The following is a 23,491-nucleotide window of genomic DNA, read 5'->3' on the forward strand; positions in this document are numbered from 1 at the left end:
TGTGTCCACCTGGGGAAGAGCCATGGCCGCTGCCCATAGGGGCATAACGCAGGGAGACCCAAAACCCATGGGTATGGACCCCAGCCTGTCGAAGAGTCGCCTATGTTTGTAGGAAACCCTCCCCCATAGCTCCTCGATACAGGACCAGAAGGCTGTGCGTGCCCACCAACCGCCGCTGCTCTCTCCACCCGCCGTCTACCCGCAGGCAGCAGACCCCCCTCCATAGGCACTCTGCCCAGGCCATGTGTGCTCCCCTTAAAACCCCAGCCGTTGCCACCTCTGCCATGCAAGCAGCAGGGAGGGGGTAGGAATCCCTCACTGATTCCCTGCACCAGCCCCCCTACTCTGATCCTTTCTCACTCACCGCCTGCTCCAGCCTGTTAGTGAAGGTCGATGCCTCCACTGGCAACTCCCCTGCCCCTTTTTCTGTGACCCCCGCTGAGCTCCTTAGGTGGAAATTTATGTGTAGGCTTTTCATTTCTGCAGTTAGCAGAACCCACATGCCAAGATGCAGCGTTTTGATTCAGTTCCATTCATTTCTGCCTGCTTAGCTATATTTAATAAGTGAAAATCGGGCAATGCTGATGGCGTGCTTTCAGTGTAGTTGTAAGTAAATAATAATAAACTTTGCAGGTCTATCATTGCCTAAATTCCCCAGCCCTCCATTACAGGGAGTAAGAATTATAATTGGGCCAGGCACATAACCCTTCTTTTGAATTGCACACATGCACACATGCTCCGTGGTATTATTTACAATTCTGAAGGGAAGAAAATTAAATCCTTTTGTGCAGGAGAGACACGGTAAGACAAGAGCACTCACCAATTAAATCAATTTTTTTTTATGTTGGGTCATAGCAAGGTGTATTTATAGGATAAGGGCACAACGGTACGTTATATTCTCCCTGTTTCCCTCAGTTCGAGAAACAGTTTTTAAGACTAGAAAGGGATGACGATAGCTTTATGCAGCCTCACTTTCCCTTTAAGAAGCTACTGGCGGAGGGAATCACTTCAATGAATGCAGGAGGTGGGAAGAAAAGACAAGGCAAGGCAGGGAAAGTTCCTCTTGGGGAAAAAAAAAGTGTAGGCTCGTCCTCTACCCTGACGTCAAATCAGTCTTTAAGAAAACTCAAAAGAGCAGGAGGAAAAAAAATGCAACCTTGGCTCTAAGGATCTGCCGGCTCAGCGCTGCTCTAAAAGTGTGGTTTTTGTCAGGAAGAGATCCAAGTCAGGCTTCGATCAATGCATTTTTCCAGTGATGAGGTGGCTTCAACCCTGCATTCTAGCGGCAAGCGTTCTTCTTCAGGTGAGCGGCTCGGTGCCTTCAGAAAAGAAAAATGGACAGGAAGGTAGGGCATGAGGCGCAGAGAGGACAGGGGATGAAAGTGTAGGAAGCAGCGCACGAGCGATAGAGGGCAGGCAGTGCGCGGAGCTGATACCGCGGATAAAAGGGAAAGTGATATTCAGGGCAGATTGTGCGCGAAGTACCGACTTGGAATGCAAGGAAAGGTAATAGAGGAGAGACAGTGCGCAGAGCTGGCAAAGGAATGAAATGAAAACTGAAAAGAACAATAGGTTATGAACAAAATGCAGAAGTAGGGTTTGAACTTTGAAGGGAAAGGTGTATACAATATTGTATTATTGAAACCCACAATAAGAAGAAAAGAACAATTCAGTTTACCGCCTCTATAAATAAAATAATATGAGTAATAATAAAAAATGATTATTATTATTAAGGTCGTACACTAGATTATGAGCTATTACAATGCAATTCGACTAAATTAAATTATTAGTGAAGGTTTTATATTATACAGGAAATGGGATCAAGGGAAAGCATAATTAGATAAAAAGAAAAAAAAAATATTGATCTAAGAAATAGAAGTGAAGTTAATCCCTTCCTAGCAGACGCTGTCATGGCTCAGAAGGGCAGAGGGGGCACCTCACCTTACATAGCTTCATAAGGCAGGAGAGAGTATGCCTGTAACTATAATTTGTTTCAATGGATGTAGCTGTATTACTTCAGTTAAAGGGGAAGTATTTGGAGATTGCTCAGAGTGGATGTTGAGGCATAGCTGTTCAGTTCACTTATGAGGAAGCACAAAACCCCAGGACTGAAGAATCTCCGGGACTGAGTTATCCTTACCACTACTGTCTGAACAGGGCTCTATCTGTCTGAGGTTCCCTAGAGTCCCAGCATAACACCTACAAACTGTAAAGCCCTCTAATGTGCCCCCCTCCCCTACTACTACTGAGACAGGATGATCGGTGATGCTACCAGTGTATGCTATCTGACTTAGGGTTGGTTTGCTGAGTAGGATGTTGGGGGGAGGGGGCTGCTTCTGGAACTTCTTTCCTTTTGGGTCTCTGAAGCACTGTAACAATGAATCTCCTCTGCATTGCTATGCCAGAAATTTGTGGCTGGCTGTTAGCAGCCTCCGCAGTTTTTCCATTTTTTCCCTTTCTTGTCTGATAGCTTTAACAGACTGCTAGGTCTTTGCTGGGGATCAGATCTTGCCTCTAGGGATAAGATGATGACATATTAGATGACAGCAGATAAAGACTGAAATACCTCATGTAGTCTGCTGAGTAGGGTGGTCAGAGTTGTAACTACCCCTTTATGAAGATTAGCCCCCTCCCCCCCAGATTTCTGCTTCATGCAGGTTATCCCTCCCCCCTCCCCCAACCTTCATTTTGGGTTATAACGTATTTATTTAGATTTTGCTCACACCTTTTTCAGTAGTAGCTCAAGGTGAGTTACATTCAGGTACTTTGGATATTTCTCTGTCCCAGGAAGGCTCACAATCTTAGTTTGTACCTGAGGCAATGGAGGGTTAACTTAGATACCAGGTACAAAAACTTAGAACCCACTAAAGACAGAAACTGCTTTGGTTGTACCATAAAAAGGTTGTATATCAAATTCATTATCCTTACCCCTTACCATCCTAGCGCCCCCCCCCCCCCCCCCCCCCCACGAATAATTGCCCACTACTTTTACTCCGTGCAGGTTACCTGAATGCTTGATTTCTATACACTTATCATTGAGAAATCCTCTGTGTTATTTGAAATTCCATCATCCTTTTGGTTTCCAGCACTTTCTCCTGGAAGATGTTCCAGGCATCTATCATCTTTTCTATGAAAAAAATATTTCCTGGCATTGTTTCTGCATATACTTTCATATAGCTTTGTACAGTTTCATTTCCTCTAGTTCTAAAACTTCCTTTCCTTTGATAAAGATGTATTTCTTATGTATTGATTAATTAATTTCTAGGTGTTTGCTGTACCGCCTTCAAAACAGAAAAGCATCAGAGTAGTTCACAATTTTTAAAAAATGTACATGGCAAAAGAAAATAGAACTACTACTGCTACTACTATAAATCATTTCTACAGCGCTACCAGTCGTACGCAGCGCTTCACAATTGAACATGAAGAAAAGACAGTCCCTGCTCAAAAGAGCTTACAATCTAAATCAGGACAGACAGACAAGGCCAATAAGGGATAAGGGTAGGACAGACAGAAGGACACATAGGGAAAGGGACTATTGAAGAGAGGAAGACAAGATAAAGGTTACGAGCAAGTGAAAAGTTAGGAATCAAAAGCAGCATCAAACAGGTAGGCCTTTAGCCCGGATTTGAAGGCGGCCAGGGATAGAGCTTGACGTAATGTCTCAGGAAGTCTATTCCAGGCATAAGGTGCGGCGAGATAAAAGGAACGGAGTCTGGAGTTAGCGATGGAGGAGGAGGAGATTTGCCTAGTGAACGGAGTTCCTGGGAAGGCGTGTAGGGAGAGATGAGGGTGGAGAGGTAGTGAGGGGCAGCAGAGTGAATGCACTTATAAGTCAATAAAAGGAGCTTGAATTTTATATGGAAACGGATAGGGAGCCAGTGAAGTGACTTCAGGAGAGGGCATAATGACGTTGGCAAAATATTAGTCGTGCAGCACAATATAATAAGACAAAAGTCAAAAAAAGAAATGACAATTAGGTGTCCTCTTACTAAGGTGCGCTGAAAAATGGGCTATGCAAGTGTAGGTGCGTGTTTTGGGCACACGCAGATCCATTTTTTCAGCGGGCCTGTAAAAAACGCCTTTTTTTACTTTTGCCAAAAATGGACGTGCGGCAAAATTAAAATTGGCGCGCGTCCATTTTGGGTCTGAGACCTTACCGCCAGCCATTGACTTAGTGGTAAGGTCTCTCGCCTTAACTGTGCACTAATCGCCTACACGCATCAATTCGGAGTTATTGCCTGATTTTTGTCACACACCAGAAAATAAAATCTATTTTTTGGCATGCGTAGCAGACATGCTTAATAATTAAATTACCGCACGGGGCACGTGGTAGCCGGGAGGTAACTCCAAATTGACGCACATTGGGCCTGCGTAGGTGCCTACGCGGCTTAGTAAAAGAGCCCCTAAGGGAGGAGCAAAGCAAACAACACAGTGAGGAGGGGGTGGAAAGCGCTAACAGTCACTGCATGAATGATCAGCCCGCAAGATTAATCCCAGACACTAGGGGGAGTAGCCAAGTCTTAAACTTAGGGAGTGACTTTTCTGGCGTATGTAAAGTGAAAGGAAATTCATGAGACAGGGGCTCAGGTGGAAGATAGTGGAAGGTGGGAATGAAAGCAAAAGTGGTTGGGACAAACAAAGGCAGCGAGAGGCAGTACACGGGATCAAACGAGAGGATGGGTAGAGTGAGAAATCCTGATAGATGAACCAGTACAGAAATCTTGATTTGAAGATAAGCAATGATGAGGACCCAATGTTCAGCTATCAGGAGAGGAGTGGCATAGTCAAGTATTTAAATATCTGTATCATCTCTCCTCTATCCCTGTAAACTGCTATTTTGCAACCACAGAAAGGTGGTATATCAAATCCCATCCCTTTTCCCCTCTCCTTACAATATTTAGGTCTTCAAGACTCATCTGTTTGTTTCTTTGGTACAGACTCAGTGCTATTTTGATTGTTTTCTCTGGACCACTTCTATTTTTCTTTATATCTTTACTGAGGTACAGCCTCCAAGACTGAACCAAGTACTCTAAAGGAAGTGTTATGACTGACCTGTTCAGGAGCATCATCACTTCTGCCTTTCTGCTGGTCCTACCTCTCTTCCTGCAGCCTAGAAACCCTCTGGCTTTACTCACTGCCTCATCACCTCTTCACATTGTTTTGCTTTCATCAAATCATCAGACACTGTCACCCCAAGGGGCTTCTCCTCCCATCATATACTTTGCCTTTGGATTTCTTTACCCTCAAATATATCGTTCTGCACTTCTGTGCACTGAAGCTTAACTGCCAGACATTCAGCCAGTTGTCAAGCATTTTTTAAGACCATTTTTCTTGTTATCTACCTCTTCCAAATGTCTACTGTGTTGTGGATATAATGTCATCCACTCAAAGACAAATGTTTCTGGCTAACCCTTCTGCATATTGCTCAAAAACATGTGCAATCCCTGAGACAGTTCAAATCCATCACATGCCTTCAATTTAATTCTCTCTAGCCAACCAGTTGAAAAAAATATCAATCAGATTTATTTGCCGATGATAGGGAGGTGTGCCGATGATGAAGCTGTGGTCTGTTTGGATCGTCATTGCTCCCTGTGACCTAACAAGGTTTGAGCGACTTGAGACTTTTCCTTCCTACTTTTTCACAAATCACTTTTGGATTTCATAGTCATACCTGTGGATGATTTTTATGTTATAGCTTTCTGCATTGGTTATTCCACTCCCCTTGAGCTTCTATAGCTGCTCCTCTGGTAAAGCCATGCTGATTTGGATCATGAAGCCTATCAAATTGTAGATCATTCACTACCCTTTCCTTGAGTTGTATCTCCATTAATTTTCTCACACAATCAGTCTATAGCTTCCATCCTCCTTTCTATTACCACTTTTGTATGGAAGGACAACAGGCGTTGGATCTTGAAAGATCTATTGAACACATCCTTCAGCAGGTTTACCAGAATCTTTCTGAGTTATCTTAGTATCATAGGATGCATCTCATCCTCCAGCCCCATGACCTTGTCTACTTTCAGTTTTCCAAGCAGGGCCGCCGAGAGACTGGGCCAGGCCCGGGGCAAGGCCGACTCCCCAAGGTCATCGCCGCCGCCCCCCTCCGTCCGCCACCGGGCTGGGCCCCCTGAATTCAAATCATAGCGCCTCACCTCGCTCCGTGTGAAAGCGCTGCAGCAGCAGGCTGCAGATTGCCTCCCTTCAGGCCTTCCCTCCCTGGGTCCCACCCTCGCAGAAGTTATGTCAGATGAGGGCGGGACCCCCCCACCGGACCCCCCTCCACCATAATGGCCGGTGCAGCGCCTCTCACCTATGTTTGAAGGTGCTGCACAGGATGGATCAGCTGTTCTTGAGCTCTTCTGTCTCCTCCGATGTCTCCTTGTTCTTCCTGTGTCCGCCCTCCTCTGACATCAGTTATCTACGTGGGGGGGGGGGGAGCGGCGGGGATGAAATCGGGGGGCGGGGCACGGAGGTGGAGGAGGGCAGGAGGCGGAGCATTGCCGACTGAAGAAGAGAGAGACAGGAAGGGAGGGGGAGCCCAGCAACTGCAAAGGTTTCATTTTTAAAAGCTTTTATTTCACAAACGGAGCAGCGGGGAGCAGCGGGGACTTCGGGGGGGGGGGGGGCAAGGCAAGGCCGTCCATACAGGATGCTGCTGATGAGCGCCTTTGCCCCCTCCCGATCCTTTTTTAATTTAGTTTCCTTTTTTATTTTAGGCACAGGGAAGCAGGGAGCCACTTTTCTTTTAAAACATGCCAGCAATTTGGTTTTTCATCGTGCAGGGGGCAGTGGGGAGATGACAGCTCAGGCTTTAACGACAGGTCTGAGCTGACGTTAAATTTCTGGCGGTAAGTGAATCGTTGCTATCGTCGGTATGGTTAGTGCATTCCGAATTGTCTACATTTCAATGGTAGTTTCTCATTTGCATTCCAGTTTCGTTAGCTGCTACTGTTGTCGAAAAATAGGCTTTAGTGCATGGAAAGGATAGGAAATTCTTCCTTAAGGGCTCATTTAACGATGAAAAACGTTTAGTGCATCTGGGCCTAAGAGACCAAAGCAAATTGTGTGAAGTCTGCATGCAATTTAATGAGTGCACAATGCAGAGAAATGTTTCCCACAGAAGGTAGGACACTGGTTCAAATTAATGTTAATGAAGCTAATAGCTATCTGACCCTGATGCAGAGAAGTGCGCAGAAGACTTAGAGCATAAGGCAGGAGCTTTAACACCACCTCAGAAAGACATAGAAGGGTTAGGTTTCTTCTTTTTATTCCATGTACCCTCGGACTCCTCAGTCACTCCCATGCTCTAATTCCCCACTCCCAATCCCCCCAAAATAAATGCCTGGTAGTCTAGTGGACTCCCTCCCCCCCACACACACACACAAACACACCCATGACATCCCATCCCTGTGCCCCCAAGACTCCACCCCTATGTACCTCAAAGAAGAAACAGCAGTGATGGGCACTTAGTTCTGTCTCCACACTGCCATCTTCCAGAATGGCAGTGCCTGAGTCCATGCAGTGCAGCCTAGGATGAATTGTGCAGGTCAGTCTGCAAAATAAAGCAAAAAAAGTTGTTTATTTAGTAGTCTGAAGATGCTCCACACTGGTTCAGGCCCTGACATTTTGGAAGATTTTTTATTACATTTGTACCCCATGGTTTCCCACTCATGGCAGGCTCAATGTGGCTTACATGGGGCAATGGAGGGTTAAGTGACTTGCCCAAAGTCACAAGGAGCTGCCTGTGCCTGAAGTGGGAATTGAATTCAGTTCAGGGTTGCCAGGTGGAAAATTTTTTGCCAGCCCAATCCAGCCCCAAAACCAGCCCAAAACCCGCCCAAACACAAACCCCGCCCCTAACACCCCCACCCCCGCGTCATCACCCCGCCCCCGCCGTCATCAACCCCGCCCCCGCCGTCACCGGCCCCGCCTCCCCGTCATCGGCCCCGCCTCCCACGTCACCGGCCCCGCCTCCCCATCATCGGCCCCGCCTCCCACGTCACCGGCCCCGCCTCCCCGTCATCGGCCCCGCCTCCCACGTCACTAACCCCGCCCAAAACGTCACTAACCCCGCCCAAAAAACGTCACTAACCCCGCCCCCCCGCGGCCGAAAAAACCGCCCTGAAGCCCAAAAACAGCCCAAAAAACCGCAACCCGCCGCGGGCAAAAATTTCCCGCTGCGGGTCGCGGAAAACCGCCCAATTGGGCGGTAAAACCGCCCACCTGGCAACACTGATTCAGTTCCTCAGGACCAAAGTCCACCACCCTAACCACTAGGCCACTCCTCCACAGAGGCAGGAGCAAGTGGATATTGCTCTTTTTCTCTTATCTAAGGTATGTGGGGGGGAGGGGGCTAGGGGGCCCAGGCAGGAGGGAGTCCACTAGATTACCAGGGATATTTTTTGGGGTGTCAGGGGAGTGGGATTGAGAGTATGCAAGTCTACTGTTGATTTTTTTGTGCGGTTGTGGGAGGACCTGGCATCTCTGATGAGTGGGAGATTGGGGCATGGGAGACTCTTCTCTATGCAGCCTAGCATCCCTCTGGCTTTAATCACTGCCTCATCACCTCTTCACAAACAGGAGGGAGGCCTTTCTGTGGTGGGAGATTGGGGATTAGGAATTTTTTTGAGGGAGGGTAGTGGGCTTTTTTTTATTTGTTTGTTGTTGTTACCTCTCTCCCCTCCTGTCAGTGCATGAACCAATCACTGTTCATCACTGACAGGATGGGATAAAAACAAGAGTAGGGGTAGACCCTAGGTTTTCCCAGTGCAATGAAAAACAGGATTTCCCAAGGGTAAGGAAAAAGATATGTTACATTAAATTGAAATGACATAATACTTCAAATTATAAATAGTACAGGACTACACAAGTACATGTTTCATCAAAACTCCTGCATTGGGAGTTATAACATCTGAAGAATCTCACAAAGTGTAAGATCATTTTGCTTTGATACAAGGTTTCTTTTGCATACTTTAGATCGGGGGGGAGGGGTCAAATTATAGTCTTGGAGGGCAGGGCCGTGCCAAGGGTCTCTGGTGCCCCCCTGCAGACAATCAGTTGGTGCCCCCCCCCCCCCCCCCCCCCGTCTCGCTTCTTCATTAGATGTTTCTCCATTGCTACCTGTCTTTCCTTTAGACTGAAAACTACAGGCCCAGCCAGACCTGACAAAAGGGTCTACCACACCCTTCAATGTCAAGCATATACTAGAAAACTGTAAATTAGCTTACAAAGGAAAGCAGTTTAAAAAAATAAACACAATTCCTGCTGTTTCTTAACACTGCTGTCCAGAGAAAGCACTGCCTTTATAAAGAGGCTTTTCAGTGGGACTTAGCCTATTAAAAACTATTAGCATAATTAGGAATGGCCAGCCCTTGTAACTGCAGAGACCTAAGCTTTGATTATGCATGTTCCTGTCTTTGTTACAGTGGGGGGGGGGGGGGGGTCTCTTCATCTCATTTACACAGTCTGACCTCCCCTGGCTCACTGGGAGCCCAGTCTCTTGGAGATTGCTATACATTGCAAAATAAGATAGCAGATGTAAATTCTCAAAGTGGACATATTCCAAACACTAAAATGAAAATAAAATGATTTTTTTCTACCTTTGTTGGCTGGTGACTTTCTTTTTCTGATCATGCTGGCCCAATATCTGATTCTGTTGCTGGTATCTGTCCTCTTAACTCTGTTTCCAGGGCTTCCTTTCCACTGTATGTATCCCTCATTGATAAGTCTCTGACTCTAAAGTTTAGCAATTTCATTAAAGCAAAATGTATTTTCAAATATCACAAACTCTCCCTATCCAAGCAGAATGTTTTATATAAAAACAAACAGACAAAAAAAGCAATCAGATTTTTACTTACCAGCTATTCTACACTATACGTCAGCTAAACTTCCTCAGCCAATTAAATGGATTTTAGCTGTAGCTATGATAATTATGTACACATCATTGCAGTCATGCCCTCCTCTCAGTGTACATGCTCAAAAAACAAAAACTTTGAACCACTTACAGATAACAATTACACTATTTATTTTTTATTTCTCCCCAGTCTCACTTGCACACCTGCCTCCAAACCTGTTCTCTTTAATTTGAATGTTGTTCCAGCTCACCCTGAATGAAAGTTGTTCACACACCAAAGCCATAAATAGCTGCTGGTTGTACTCTTTGAGACAGCTTTAGCAGAGCAGCGTGTCTGCCTCAGCACTGGTGGGCTACCTTCACTTCCTGATGCGAATGCGTATACTTTAGTGATATCCTGAAAACCTGGCTGCTTTGCAGCCCTCCTAGAAAAAAATGTCACCCTCCTGCTGTAAATGATTTTTACGGAGTCGCAGGAAAGGCTGCCTTCTGATAGCTGTCCAGTGCAGGTCATTTTTCTATATGCAAGGCTGTTCTGTAGAAGACTGTTCCAGTGTCAGCTAAATGTTTCGGGGGTTATTTGCAGTGATCTAGTGTCAATTTTGTAGATCTGACCAGTTTTGGGGCAGTTCTGTAAGAGTTTTCTTGGTCTTCTAAAATTTGGCTTGACTTTTAACAATTCTGGATAAGTTCCATTTATAAAAAGTAATGAACCGCTGGCGAAAGCACAAGTGGAAGAACACATGGCTAGAAATGTAAAGAGGGGCGACAAAAATTGCTTCAGGTATATTTGTCAAAGGAGGAAGACTAAAAATGGAATTGTGAGACTGAAAGATGCTGCGAACCGCTATGTGGATAATGATGAAGAAAAAGCAAATTTGCTAAACAAATACTTTTGTTCTGTTTTCACTGAAGAAAGTCCTGGAGAAGGACCACGATTGACTGGCAAAAGTACATATGAGAATGGAGTGGCTATAGCACCGTTCATAGAAGAGAGTGTATATGAATAACTTGAAAATCTAAAGGTGGACAAAGCCATTGGACCGGACGGTCCCACCCCAGGATATTGAGGGAGCTCACAGAGGTTCTGGCGGGTCCTCTTAAAGATTTGTTTAATAAATCCTTGGAGACAGGAGAGGTTCCGTGGGATTGGAGAAGAGCGGATGTGGTCCCTCTTCACAAATGTGGTGATAGGGAAGAAGCTGGAAATTACAGTCCGGTAAGCCTCACTTTGGTTATTGGAAAGGTAATGGAAGCAATGCTGAAGGAGAGGATAGTGAATTTCCTGGAAGCCAATAAGTTACAAGATTCGAGACAATGTGGTTTTACCAAAGGTAAATCATTCCAAACAAATCTCATTGAATTCTTTGACTGGGTGACCAGAGAATTGAATCAAGGACGTGCTATAGATGTAATCTACTTAGACTTCAGCAAAGCTTTTGACACGGTTCCCCACAGGAGGCTCTTGCATAAACTTGACAGGCTGAAGATAGGACCCAACGTAGTGAACTGGATTAGGAACTGGTTGACGGACAGACGCCAGAGGTTGGTGGTTAATGGAATTCGCTTGTATGAGGGAAAGGTGAGTAGTAGAGTGCCTCAGGGATTGGTGCTGGGGCCGATTCTGTTCAATATATTTGTGAGTGACATTGCCGAAGGTTTAGAAGGTAAAGTTTGCCTTTTTACAGATGATGCCAAGATTTGTAACAGAGTGGACACCCCGGAGGGAGTAAAAAACATGAAAAAGGATCTGCAGAAGCTAGAAGAATGGTCTAATGTTTGGCAATTAAAATTCAATATGAAGAAATGCAAAGTGATGCACTTAGGGAGTAGAAATCCACAGGAGACGTATGTGTTAGGCGGTGAGAGTTTGATATGTACAGGCAGGGAGAGGGATCTTGGGGTGATAGTATCTGAGGATCTGAAAGTGACAAAACAGTGTGACAAGGTGATGGCCATAGCCAGAAGGTTTCTAGGCTGTATAGAGAGAGCTGTGACCAGCAGAAGAAAGGAGGTGTTGATGCCCCTCTACAAGTCGTTGGTGAGGCCCCACCTGGAATATTGTGTTTAGTTTTGGAGGCCATATCTTGCTAAGGATGTAAAAAGAATTGAAGCAGTGCAAAGAAAAGCTACAAAAATGGTATGGGATTTGCGTTACAAGACGTATGAGAAGAGACTTGCTGACCTGAACATGTATACCCTGGAGGAAAGGAAAAACGGGTGATATGATACAGACATTCAAATATTTGAAGGGTATTAATTCGCAAACTATCCTTTTCCGGAGACGTGAAGGCGGTAGAACTAGAGGACATGAAATGAGGTTGAAGGGGGGGCAGAGACATCCAGGAGAAAAGTGTCATAAAAACATCATTCATCAGTGGCTTCACAGAATTAAAATCTGATAAAACGGGGAACAACAGCACAATATCACCCGCATAAGAAAACTATTTTTTTTCTTCTTTGTAACAACAAACTTAGGGCCCTGTTTACTAAGGTGAGCTAGAGTTTTTAGCACATGCACAAAATTAGGGCATGCTAACTGTGTAGGATGGTGCCTACACAGTTAGCGTGCACTTAATGGTTAGCGTGCGCTAAAAGCACTAACGCGCCTCTAGCATGGCTCAATAAACGGGGCCCTTATATCACTCATGTACAGGTTGAAAAGAATGGGGGATAGCAGAGATCTGAGAAACACATCAACATTGGTAGCTCAGGGACATTGCTGCTGCCTGCCAAACTTGGTAAAAGGGACTTCCATGAAGCAGGTCCTAGACCTAAAAAATACTATGGAATTGAAGTGTCTCCTCCTGGGCCTTCCCTCCAAACTCTCATCCACATCCCACAAAGGTGGTTGGGAGGCGAGGATAGTGCTGGGCAGACTTATACGGTCTGTGCCAGAGCCGGTGGATGGGAGGCGGGGCTGGTGGTTGGGAGGCGGGGATAGTGCTGGGCAGACTTATATGGTCTGTGCCTTGAAGAGCACAGGTACAAATCAAAGTAGGGTATACACAAAAAGTAGCAAATATGAGTTATCTTGTTGGGCAGACTGGATGGACCGTGCAGGTCTTTTTCTGCCATCATCTACTATGTTACAAAGTATAAGCTACAATAGCATTTAGCGCATCCATGATTGACGTACAGGTGTTCCACCACCACTGGTTCAACCCAGGGGCGTAGCCAGACTTCGGCGGGAGGGGGGGGTCCAGATCCCGAGGTAAGGGGCACATTTTAGCCCCCCGGCACCGCTGACCCCCCCCCCCCCCCCCCCCCGCCGCCACCATTGACCCCCCAGTGCCAACCCTTTCAATCCCCTCTTCCCTCCACCGCCAACCCTCTCCTGCCACCGCCGTCAGGTACCTTTGTTTGCGGTGGTCCCCATTTGATGCTGCTTGTAACTCCTAACCCTTATTCACTTGTTCAGAACCCTTATTTTATCATCCTCACTTTAATGTTCCCTTATCTCTTGTTTGTCCTGTTTGTCTGTCCTAATTAGATTGCAAGCTCTGTCGAGCAGGGACTGTCTCTTCATGTTCAAGTGTACAGCGCTGCGTACGTCTAGTAGAGCTATAGAAATGATAAGTAGTAATAGTAGTAGTATTTCTAACATGGAAACGTTTGAACCATATAACAAACAAAAAATTAAAATGTTTGAGTCTGAAATGCGTTGAAAGAAAAAATGTTCCGAGAGTTGGCATTTCGGGGGGGGGGGGGGGGTGTCATAGGCGTGAGATGGGCTGTCTTACATGATGTAATTTGTTTTTGTGATAACAGATAGAAAAATGATTTCCTTGTGCCGTAAAGAAAAACATCATGAATTAGGTGTGCTTTAAAAGCAACTAGCTGAAGACCAAACTTGTCTTTGGACCCATTTCTGATTTTGCTGAGTTGGAGAGTGAAGAGGTGGAATTGTTGATTTGTGAAAAAGAGTGGAGAGTTGCTGAGTGAACATTTTTGATAGCACCCCCAGCTTTTGAGTTTGCAGCTTGGGAATCTTTTGAAGTTTGCATAAGGCTAAAGTCTGAAACCAGCTTTCTACCGTCCTGTTTGTAGGTGAAGTCTAAGTCTGAAATGGTAATTAAATATTAAGCAATATGTCTAGCACAGAATGGAGTCTGAGACAGTTCAACCGAGGTCAGTCTTGTGATTTATGGGACTCTGCTTTCAACCAAAGTCAGTAGGTTGAAGGGGTGGGCAGTTCTGTTTATAGATTATTCTCATTCTTCAGATACCCATATGACTCATAAGAAGAGGGAGACCCTGAGGTGGAGACAGCTGTAACAAAACCAACAAACTGAATTTACAATATGAGGGGTTGCTGGTGCATTCCAGCTTATGCTGTTCTTCCCTTAATACAAGCTCCTGTGTTCGTACAAGAAAGCTCTGGTTGTATTAGTTGGTCCGCGTACTTAAACTTGATGAATTTAAAGACTTACAATCCATGTTTTTATTCTAACAAACATGCACATTCAAAGAAGAGAGGAAGAGTAAAATACATTAAAAAATAAATTACAAATTGAAAATATAGTAGAATAAAAACATAAATCCTGCATTAAAACAAATAATATATTACAGTTTCAGAGACAAAGCAATACACAAGATTGCAAAGACCAGGGGTGGGCAACCTCAGTCCTCGAGGGCACCTCCATTGTATGCAAATAGATCTCATACATATTCATTGTATCTTACTTCAAATGCCAGTCAGAAAATCACAAATTTCATTAAACTTTTATAATATTTTCTTCTTTACTGAAATATTTTATGCAATAACACTTTCTTGTGGAAATATTTCCTGTTTATACTGCATAGAGACAAATCAACCTACATATGTATGTTGTAACATCATACTTACTAAACACCAAGCATATCACCATTCATACTCAATGAAGCTCATTGCCACCACTCTTTTTTTACTCAAAATACAAATGCAATATTATAAAAGTTTAATGAAATTTGTGATTTTCTGACTGGCATTTGAAGTAAGATATAAGTACATAAGTACATAAGTAATGCCATACTGGGAAAAGACCAAGGGTCCATCGAGCCCAGCATCCTGTCCACGACAGCGGCCAATCCAGGCCAAGGGCACCTGGCAAGCTTCCCAAACGTACAAACATTCTATACATGTTATTCCTGGAATTTTGGAGTTTTCCAAGTCCGTTTAGTAGCGGTTTATGGACTTGTCCTTTAGGAAACCGTCCAACCCCTTTTTAAACTCTGTTAAGCTAACCGCCTTCACCACTTTCTCCGGCAACGAATTCCAGAGTTTAATTACACGTTGGGTGAAGAAAAATTTTCTCCGATTTGTTTTAAATTTACTACACTGTAGTTTCATCGCATGCCCCCTAGTCCTAGTATTTTTGGAAAGCGTGAACAGACGCTTCACATCCACCTGTTCCACTCCACTCATTATTTTATATACCTCTATCATGTCTCCCCTCAGCCGTCTCTTCTCCAAGCTGTATAGCCCTAGCCTCCTTAGTCTTTCTTCATAGGGAAGTCGTCCCATCCCCGCTATCATTTTAGTCGCCCTTCGCTGCACCTTTTCCAATTCTACTATATCTTTCTTGAGATGCGGCGACCAGAATTGAACACAATACTCAAGGTGCGGTCGCACCATGGAGCGATTCAACGGCATTATAACATCCTCACACCTGTTTTCCATACCTTTCCTGATAATACCCAACATTCTATTCGCTTTCTTAGCCGCAGCAGCACACTGAGCAGAAGGTTTCAGTGTGTTATCGACGACAACACCCAGATCCCTTTCTTGGTCCGTAACTCCTAACGTGGAACCTTGCATGACGTAGCTATAATTTGGGTTCTTTTTTCCCACATGCATCACCTTGCACTTGCTCACATTAAACATCATCTGCCATTTAGCCGCCCAGTCTCCCAGTCTCATAAGGTCCTCTTGTAATTTTTCACAATCCTGTCGCGATTTAACGACTTTGAATAACTTTGTGTCATCAGCAAATTTAATTACCTTGCTAGTTACTCCCATCTCTAAATCATTTATAAATATATTAAAAAGCAGCGGTCCTAGCACTGACCCCTGAGGAACCCCACTAACTACCCTTCTCCATTGTGAATACTGCCCATTTAACCCCATTCTCTGTTTCCTATCCTTCAACCAGTTTTTAATCCACAATAGGACATTTCCTCCTATCCCATGACCCTCCAATTTCCTCTGTAGCCTTTCATGAGGTACCTTGTCAAACGCCTTTTGAAAATCCAGATACACAATATAAACCGACTCCCCTTTGTCCACATGTTTGTTCACTCCTTCAAAGAATTGAAGTAAATTGGTCAGGCAAGATTTCCCCACACAAAAGCCATGCTGACTTGGTCTCAGTAATCCATGTCCTCGGATGTGCTCTGTAATTTTGTTTTTGATAATAGCCTCTACCATTTTCCCCGGCACCGACGTCAGACTCACCGGTCTATAATTTCCCGGATCTCCCCTGGAGCCTTTTTTAAAAATGGGCGTTACATTGGCCACCCTCCAATCTTCCGGTACCACGCTCGATTTTAAGGATAAGTTGCATATCACTAGCAGTAGCTCCGCAAGCTCGTTTTTCAGTTCTATCAGTACTCTAGGATGAATACCATCCGGTCCAGGAGATTTGCTACTCTTCAGTTTGCCGAACTGCCCCATTACGTCCTCCAGGTTTACCGTGAAGTCAGTAAGTTTCTCTGACTCGTCCGCTTGAAATACCATTTCCGACACCGGTATCCCACCCAAATCTTCCTCGGTGAAGACCGAAGCAAAGAATTCATTCAGTCTCTCTGCTACGTCTTTGTCTTCCTTGATCGCCCCTTTTACCCCTCGGTCATCCAGCGGCCCAACCGATTCTTTTGCCGGCTTCCTGCTTTTAATATACCCAAAAAATTTTTTACTATGTTTTTTTGCCTCTAATGCTATCTTTTTTTCATACTCCCTCTTGGCCTTCTTAATCTGCGCCTTGCATTTGCTTTGACACTCCTTATGCTGTTTCTTGTTATTTTCAGATGGTTCCTTCTTCCATTTTCTGAAGGCGTTTCTTTTAGCCCTAATAGCTTCCTTCACCTCACTTTTCAACCAGGCCGGGTGTCTTTTGGACTTCCGTCTTTCTTTTCTAATTTGCGGAATATGTATGGCCTGGGCCTCCAGGATGGTATTTTTGAACAGCGTCCACGCCTGTTGTACAGTTTTTACTCTCTCAGTTGCCCCCCTAAGTTTTTTTTTTACCGTTCTTCTCATTTTATTATAGTCTCCTTTTTTAAAGTTAAACGCTAACGTATTTGACTTTCTGTGTACAGTTACTTCAAGGTTGATGTCAAAACTGATCATATTATGGTCACTGTTATCAAGCGGCCCCAGTACCATAACGTCCCTCACCAGATCATGCGCTCCACTAAGGACCAAGTCTAGAATTTTTCCTTCTCTCGTCGGCTCCTGCACCAGTTGCTCCATAAAGCTGTCCTTGATTTCATCAAGGAATTGTATCTCTGTAGCGTGTCCCGATGTTACATTTACCCAGTCTATATTTGGATAATTGAAGTCACCCATTATTATCACATTGCCCATTTTGTTCGCGTCTCTGATTTCTTTTATCATTTCTGTGTCTACCTGCTCATCCTGGCGAGGTGGACGGTAGTACACTCCTATCACCATTTTTTTCCCTTTTATACATGGAATTTCAACCCACAGTGATTCAAAGGTGTGATTTGTGTCCTGCTGAATTTGTAATCTATCTGAGTCAAGGCTCTCTTTAATATACAATGCTACCCCTCCACCAGTCCGGTCTACCCTAACATTACGATATACTTTGTACCCCGGTATGACAGTGTCCCACTGGTTATCCTCCTTCCACCAGGTCTCAGTAATGCCTATTATATCCAATTGTATGCACAGTTTGGGTACGATAACTCATTTAGTATCATATACATATTCATTGGAGAAATCCTGAAAACCGATTTGGTTGCCCACCCCTGGCATAGACACACAATAAACACATCCAAAGCAAATACCAATAGCTTAAGCTACAAAATGTGCAAAAAGACAGGTTTTCAAGTGACAGTGGAAGAGCAAAGTAATGATCTGCTGCCTTCAGATTCGGAGGCAAGCTTGTCCTTATTTCTGGAATCACATCAGGAAAGCATTTTACAGCTTCCATCCAAGGTGTTACATAATTTTTTGAAGATGAAAAATACTTTTTGTTCTTGTGATTATGTTTCTATTGTCTTCCCAACTACCTAAATAGAAAACTTTAGAACTTAATCACCATAAAATTGGGACGATTAAAATGTAAGAAAGTGAAAGCTTCTGACTGACCAGCTTTAGGGGTCCTTTTAGCAAACTGCGGTAAAAAAATGGCCTCTTAGCATGTCCTTATGTGGGTCATTCCAGCACGCTAAGGCCATTTTTACTGCTGGGGTAAAATGGCTGATTTTTCTATTTTCCCCATTATTAGCCACATGCTAAATTTCCCATTAGCGCTTGTAGTCAACCACCGAGATGGAGGACCAAGATCCACTACGAATGTGACAAATCAAACAAAGAAGTAAAGTGATCAACAAAACTCATCCAATAATGCCAAGGAGATGGAAGAAGTCATCTGCACTTCTAATATAATAATTTCCACCTCCAACATTCTGAAGCTGACTCCGTAGCTTCACTGAAGTGAAGGGTTTGTAAGGTTCGTTAAGTTCGTCAGTCTTTCACCATCTCTCTCTGTTCCGCCCTCGTGTCAAAATGTGATAACGTCGAGGTGGAATAGTGAGAGGCAAGGCAACCAACCAATGAAAATAGTTATAAGCGTGCCTGCGCACCGCCTACCCTCTCTGTGTCTCGCGGTAGTCGTTCATTGGTTTTTGGCGGCTAAGCAAGCGAAGAACTCAGCAAACAAGAAAGGCGGTGTGGCGGTGAAAGCCGCACAGAAATATCTGACAGCTGCATACGTGGAGACAAGACCGGGAGGTGAACTTTATCCTGCTGAGTGCCCGTGGCTGTGTCAGCCCCGCTGTTGCCTCTCAATGTGTGTGAGACAGTATGAGGGAGCTCCTGCTGGCTGTGGGTCAGGCCAGAACTTAGCTGGTGGACGGGAGAAGCACTGTGGTAGGGTGGGAGGGAGGGGACCCTGGAACTGGGTGGGTGGGAGGACCCTGAAACTCAGAGGAAGAGAGGGAGGGAGGGAGGGAGGACCCTGAAACTCAGAGAGAGGGGGTGACCCTGAAACTCAGAGAGAGGGAGACCCTGAAACTCGGAGGGAGGGAGGGGGACCCTGAAACTCGTAGAGAGGGAGAGAGGGAGGGGTGGACCCTGAAACTCGGAGAGAGGGAGGGGGAGGGGACCCAGAAACTCGGAGGGAGGGGTTGGACCCTGAAACTCGGAGGGAGGGGGGTGGGGACCCCTAGCACACACTCTCATTCTCACACACACACTCTCTCTCTCACAAACACACTCACACCCAGTCTCACTCGCACACAGTCTCACTCTCTCTCTGTCACATACACACACACTCGCACATTCACTCTCTCTCTCTCACACAGTCACTCTCACACACTCTCTCTCAAACATACACACTCTGAGGAAAACCTTGCTAGCGCCCATTTCATTTGTGTCAGAAACAAGCCTTTTTTACTAGTTATTCCATAAAACGGACTATCTTTAAAAATGATGACTCGACACAGCACCATGCTAAAAATGGATGCAGTCTTTTGGTGTTTTGTTGGATAAGTGGAGGTGTATTTTCAAAGCACTTAGACTTACAAAGTTCCACAGGCTACTATACAACTTTGTAAGTCTAAGTGCTTTGAAAATATACCTCTTAGTCTTTCTAGGGACTACTTACATTTTTAGCATTCTTGTGAAGTGTTCCTTGCTACATTTGGGCTTTATTACATATGCACAGACTCCTGGGGCAGGCAGTTTAGCCGAAACACAGTGTCGTGTCGTCATCATTTTTTAAAGAGATGGAATAAAGTGCATATGACTTCTTCCGTCTCACTAGCATTATTGGATGAGTTTTGTTGATCATGCTACTTCTTTGTTCAATTTCCCATTAGCACATGGCCGTTAATGTGTGAGTCCCTACCTCCACCTAATATGTAGTTAGTAAGGGTTCACGTGCTGAGCACATGCTAATTGGTTAGCATGCAGCATTGTAGTTATGCTAACTGATTAGTGCAGAACACACCCAGCCTCTGCCCCCCAGATCCACCCCCAGCATGTATGTGGGTAGTGAGCGCACATGCAAAAATTACCATGGGATGCTTGAGTGCACCCTGCGGTAAGGCATTTTTTGCTGCAATAAGCAGCTTAGTACAAGGACCCCTTAATGAGTAATATAAACTTACCTGGTACAAACTGACTTTGGATAAGAATGAGTCCTCCATAAAATGAAGAATCAGAGATGCCTTCTTGGTATTTTAACAGGTTATTTTAAATTTATAGAATCCATTTAATGGGAGGAAAATAGCAGCACATATCATAATTTGATTGTGGAGGAGTGGCCTAGTGGTTAGAGCACCAGTCTTTACATCTCAAGGTGCCTGATTGAAATCCCACTACTGCTCCTTGTGATCTTGGGCAAGTTACTTTACCCTCCATTGCCTCAGGTACAAGCAGAGTTTGAGCCCTCCTGGGACAGAGAAATACCCAGTGTACCTGAATGTAACTCACCTTGAGCTATTTTATTGTTTATTTATTTTCTATACCGTCACTTCTTGCATAGCAAATCAGAATGGTTTACATCTTATAATTATTCAGGTACTTGCACTGTCCCATATGGGCTCACAATCTAAGTATGTTGTACCTGGGGCAATGGAGGGCTAAGTGAATTGCCCAGGGTCACATGGAGCTGCAGAGAGAATTGAACCCGGTTCCCCTGGATCTTAACCCACTGCTGACCGATAGGCAGCAATGGGAATCGAACCCGGTTCCCCAGGTCCACATTCCACTGCACTAACCATTAGGCCACTCCTCCCTAATACTGGAAAGGTGTGAGCAAAATCCAAATAAATAAATCCTGACCCAGATTCAAGAAAGCAGCTATCAGTGGTGGGACAACCCATGTAGGAAGATGAAAGCAATAATTAACTCATACAGGGGCCCTTATATAAAATGGTGGTAAGCCCAATGTAGTGGTTCCAGCCCCAGTGTGTGCCATGTCCTGCATTAGGGAAAGTCAACCTGTATTTTTTAGCGAACCACTAACCTGGTGATAATTGGGCAGCACCATGCGCTACCCGAATACCGCCAGGTTTTGCCATACTGGTTCAGACCAAAGATTCATCAAATCCAATATCCCATTTCCAACAGTGTCCAATCCAGGTTACATATGCCTGTAAGGATCCCAAAAGGCAGCAAGATCCCATGCTACCTACCCTCAGGGATATGCAGAGGCTTTCTCCACCCTGCTGCTTCCAGATGGGTCAGCACTAGCAGTGGGTTGAGATCCTGAGGAACCGGGTTCAATTCCCTCTGCAGCTCTGTGTGACCCTGGGCAAGTCACTTAGCCTTCCATTGTCCCAGGTACAATATATAACAGATTGTGATCCCATTAGGTACAGCGCAAAATACCTGTACTAGAAACTGCAAACCGAATAGTTGCCTCAGGGATCACGTTCGGTACATCAAGTGCTGAAAATAAATAAATAAATAATGGTTTATGGCATTTTCCCCAGACAACATGAGGACAGTGGTTTAGAATATCAGTAAATCATAAATCATGACACAATGCCGTCGTAATTCTAGACATAAAAGTTTTTCTGACAGTTCATTAACATGTATCTCTTCTTTATAACACAACTTTAGTTATTCTTTCAGAACAAGGAAAAAGCCTTAGAAAATTTGGATAGCTTTATCATAGTGATTTTGCACCCTTCTTTTCAGTCATCGACTTGAAAACATCTCCCCTTCATTTTATATCTTTGTACATCCTATCAGCAGCTTCCAAAAATCACTTGTGTCTAAAATACTTTTTTCAACACACTCCACAGTTCCTATTTATAAACAAGCTCTTCTTCCTTAACATGCTTTCAATGTGACTTATAAAATCATTTTTCTCTAGGAACTTGTCCAGGCTTCTTTTAAAACCTACTACATCCGTCAGCAGAAAATTTCAACACCTAATCATGGAGGCCTTTTACTAAGATGCAGTGCGGGACACACTGAGGGGCATAATCGAACAGGGTGCCCAAGTTTTCATGAGGGCGTCCTCGCAGGATGGCCCCGTAAAGGGGCGGGGCAACCCGTATTATCCAAACAAGATGGGCGTCCATCTTTTATTTCAATAATACGGTTGGGGACGCCCAAATCATGAAATTTAGGTCGACCTTAGAGATGGTCGTCCTTAGGTTATTTTTGAGATGGTCGTCCCCGGTTTTCGGCGATAATGGAAACCGAGGATGCCCATCTCAAAAGCGACCAAATCCAGGCCATTTGATAGAGGGAGGAGCCAGCATTCGTAGTGCACTGATTCCCCTCACATGCCAGGACACCAACCGGGCACCCTAGAGGGCACTTGTAACAATTTAAAATAAAAAGTTAACTACCTCTGAAGCCCATAGCTCCCTTCCTTTGGGTGCTGAGCCCCCCAAATCCTGCCCAAAACCCACTGCCCACAACTCTACACCATTACCATAGCCCTTATGGCTGAAGGGGGGCACCTAGATGTGGGTACAATGGGATTGCCTTGGATTTGGTCGTTTTTGAGCTGGGCGCCTTCGGTTTCCATTATCGCTGAAAAACGAAACCGCCCAGCTCAAATCCGCAGAAATCCGATGCATTTGCCGGGCACAAACCGTATTATCGGAAAAAAGATGGACGCCCATTTTTTTGAAAATACGGTTTGTCCCGCCCCTTCACTTACCCGTTCTCAGAGATAGACGCCCATGGAGATGGGCGTTCGCGTTCGATTATGCCCCTCTATGCCCTACTTTGTATTGTTATTTGAATATTTTTACTGCTGTAATTGCCTATTGCTCATGTTTGATCTAGTCTTACTGTACACCGCCTTCAGTGAATTCCTTCAAAAAGGAGGTAAATAAATCCTAATAAATAAAAATAAAATAACTCCATGGCAAAAAAAGAGAGAATTCGTTAGCCCTCATGATACAAATGGCATACTTTATGGTCACTTTGGAGTAGAAGTGTTTTCCAGTTCTTGGTTTGACTTCCTTTGCACTGTAACTACTACTACTACTACTTATCATTTCTAAAGCGCTACTAGATGTATTCAGCGCTGTACACTTGAACATGAAGAGACAGTCCCTGCTCAACAGAGCTTACAATCTAATTAGGACAGACAGACAGAACAAACACGAGATAAGAGAATATTAAAGTGAGGATGATAAAATAAGGATTCTGAACAAAGTGAATAAGGGTTAGGAGTTAAAAGCAGCATCAAAAAGGTGGGCTTTTAGTTTAGATTTGAAGACGGCCAGAGATGGAGCTTGACATACCGGCTCAGGAAGTCTATTCCAGGCATATGGTGCAGCAAGATAAAAGGAACGGAGTCTGGAGTTAGCAGTGGAGGAGAAGGGTGCAGATAAGAGAGATTTACCCAGTGAATGGAGTTCCCGGGGAGGAATGTAGGGAGAGATGAGAGTGGAGAGGTACTGAGGAGCTGCAGAGTGACTATATTGCAGATGTAA

General features: G+C 44.6%; 1 protein-coding gene across 1 annotated transcript in view; it reads left to right on the plus strand.

The window, feature by feature from the left end:
- The first annotated feature begins 1,162 nt into the window (after positions 1-1,162).
- The window catches only part of CCN4 (cellular communication network factor 4), a 79,139-nt gene continuing 56,810 nt past the window's right edge, over positions 1,163-23,491 (plus strand). The window contains exon 1 of the mRNA XM_030190214.1: positions 1,163-1,303. Coding sequence (XP_030046074.1) covers positions 1,256-1,303 — 48 coding nt within the window. The 5' untranslated portion in view covers positions 1,163-1,255. The remainder of the gene's footprint in view (positions 1,304-23,491) is intronic.

The sequence above is a fragment of the Microcaecilia unicolor genome, chromosome 1 (assembly GCF_901765095.1).
Source record: "Microcaecilia unicolor chromosome 1, aMicUni1.1, whole genome shotgun sequence".
In the NCBI taxonomy this organism is placed as follows: Eukaryota; Metazoa; Chordata; class Amphibia; order Gymnophiona; family Siphonopidae; genus Microcaecilia; species Microcaecilia unicolor.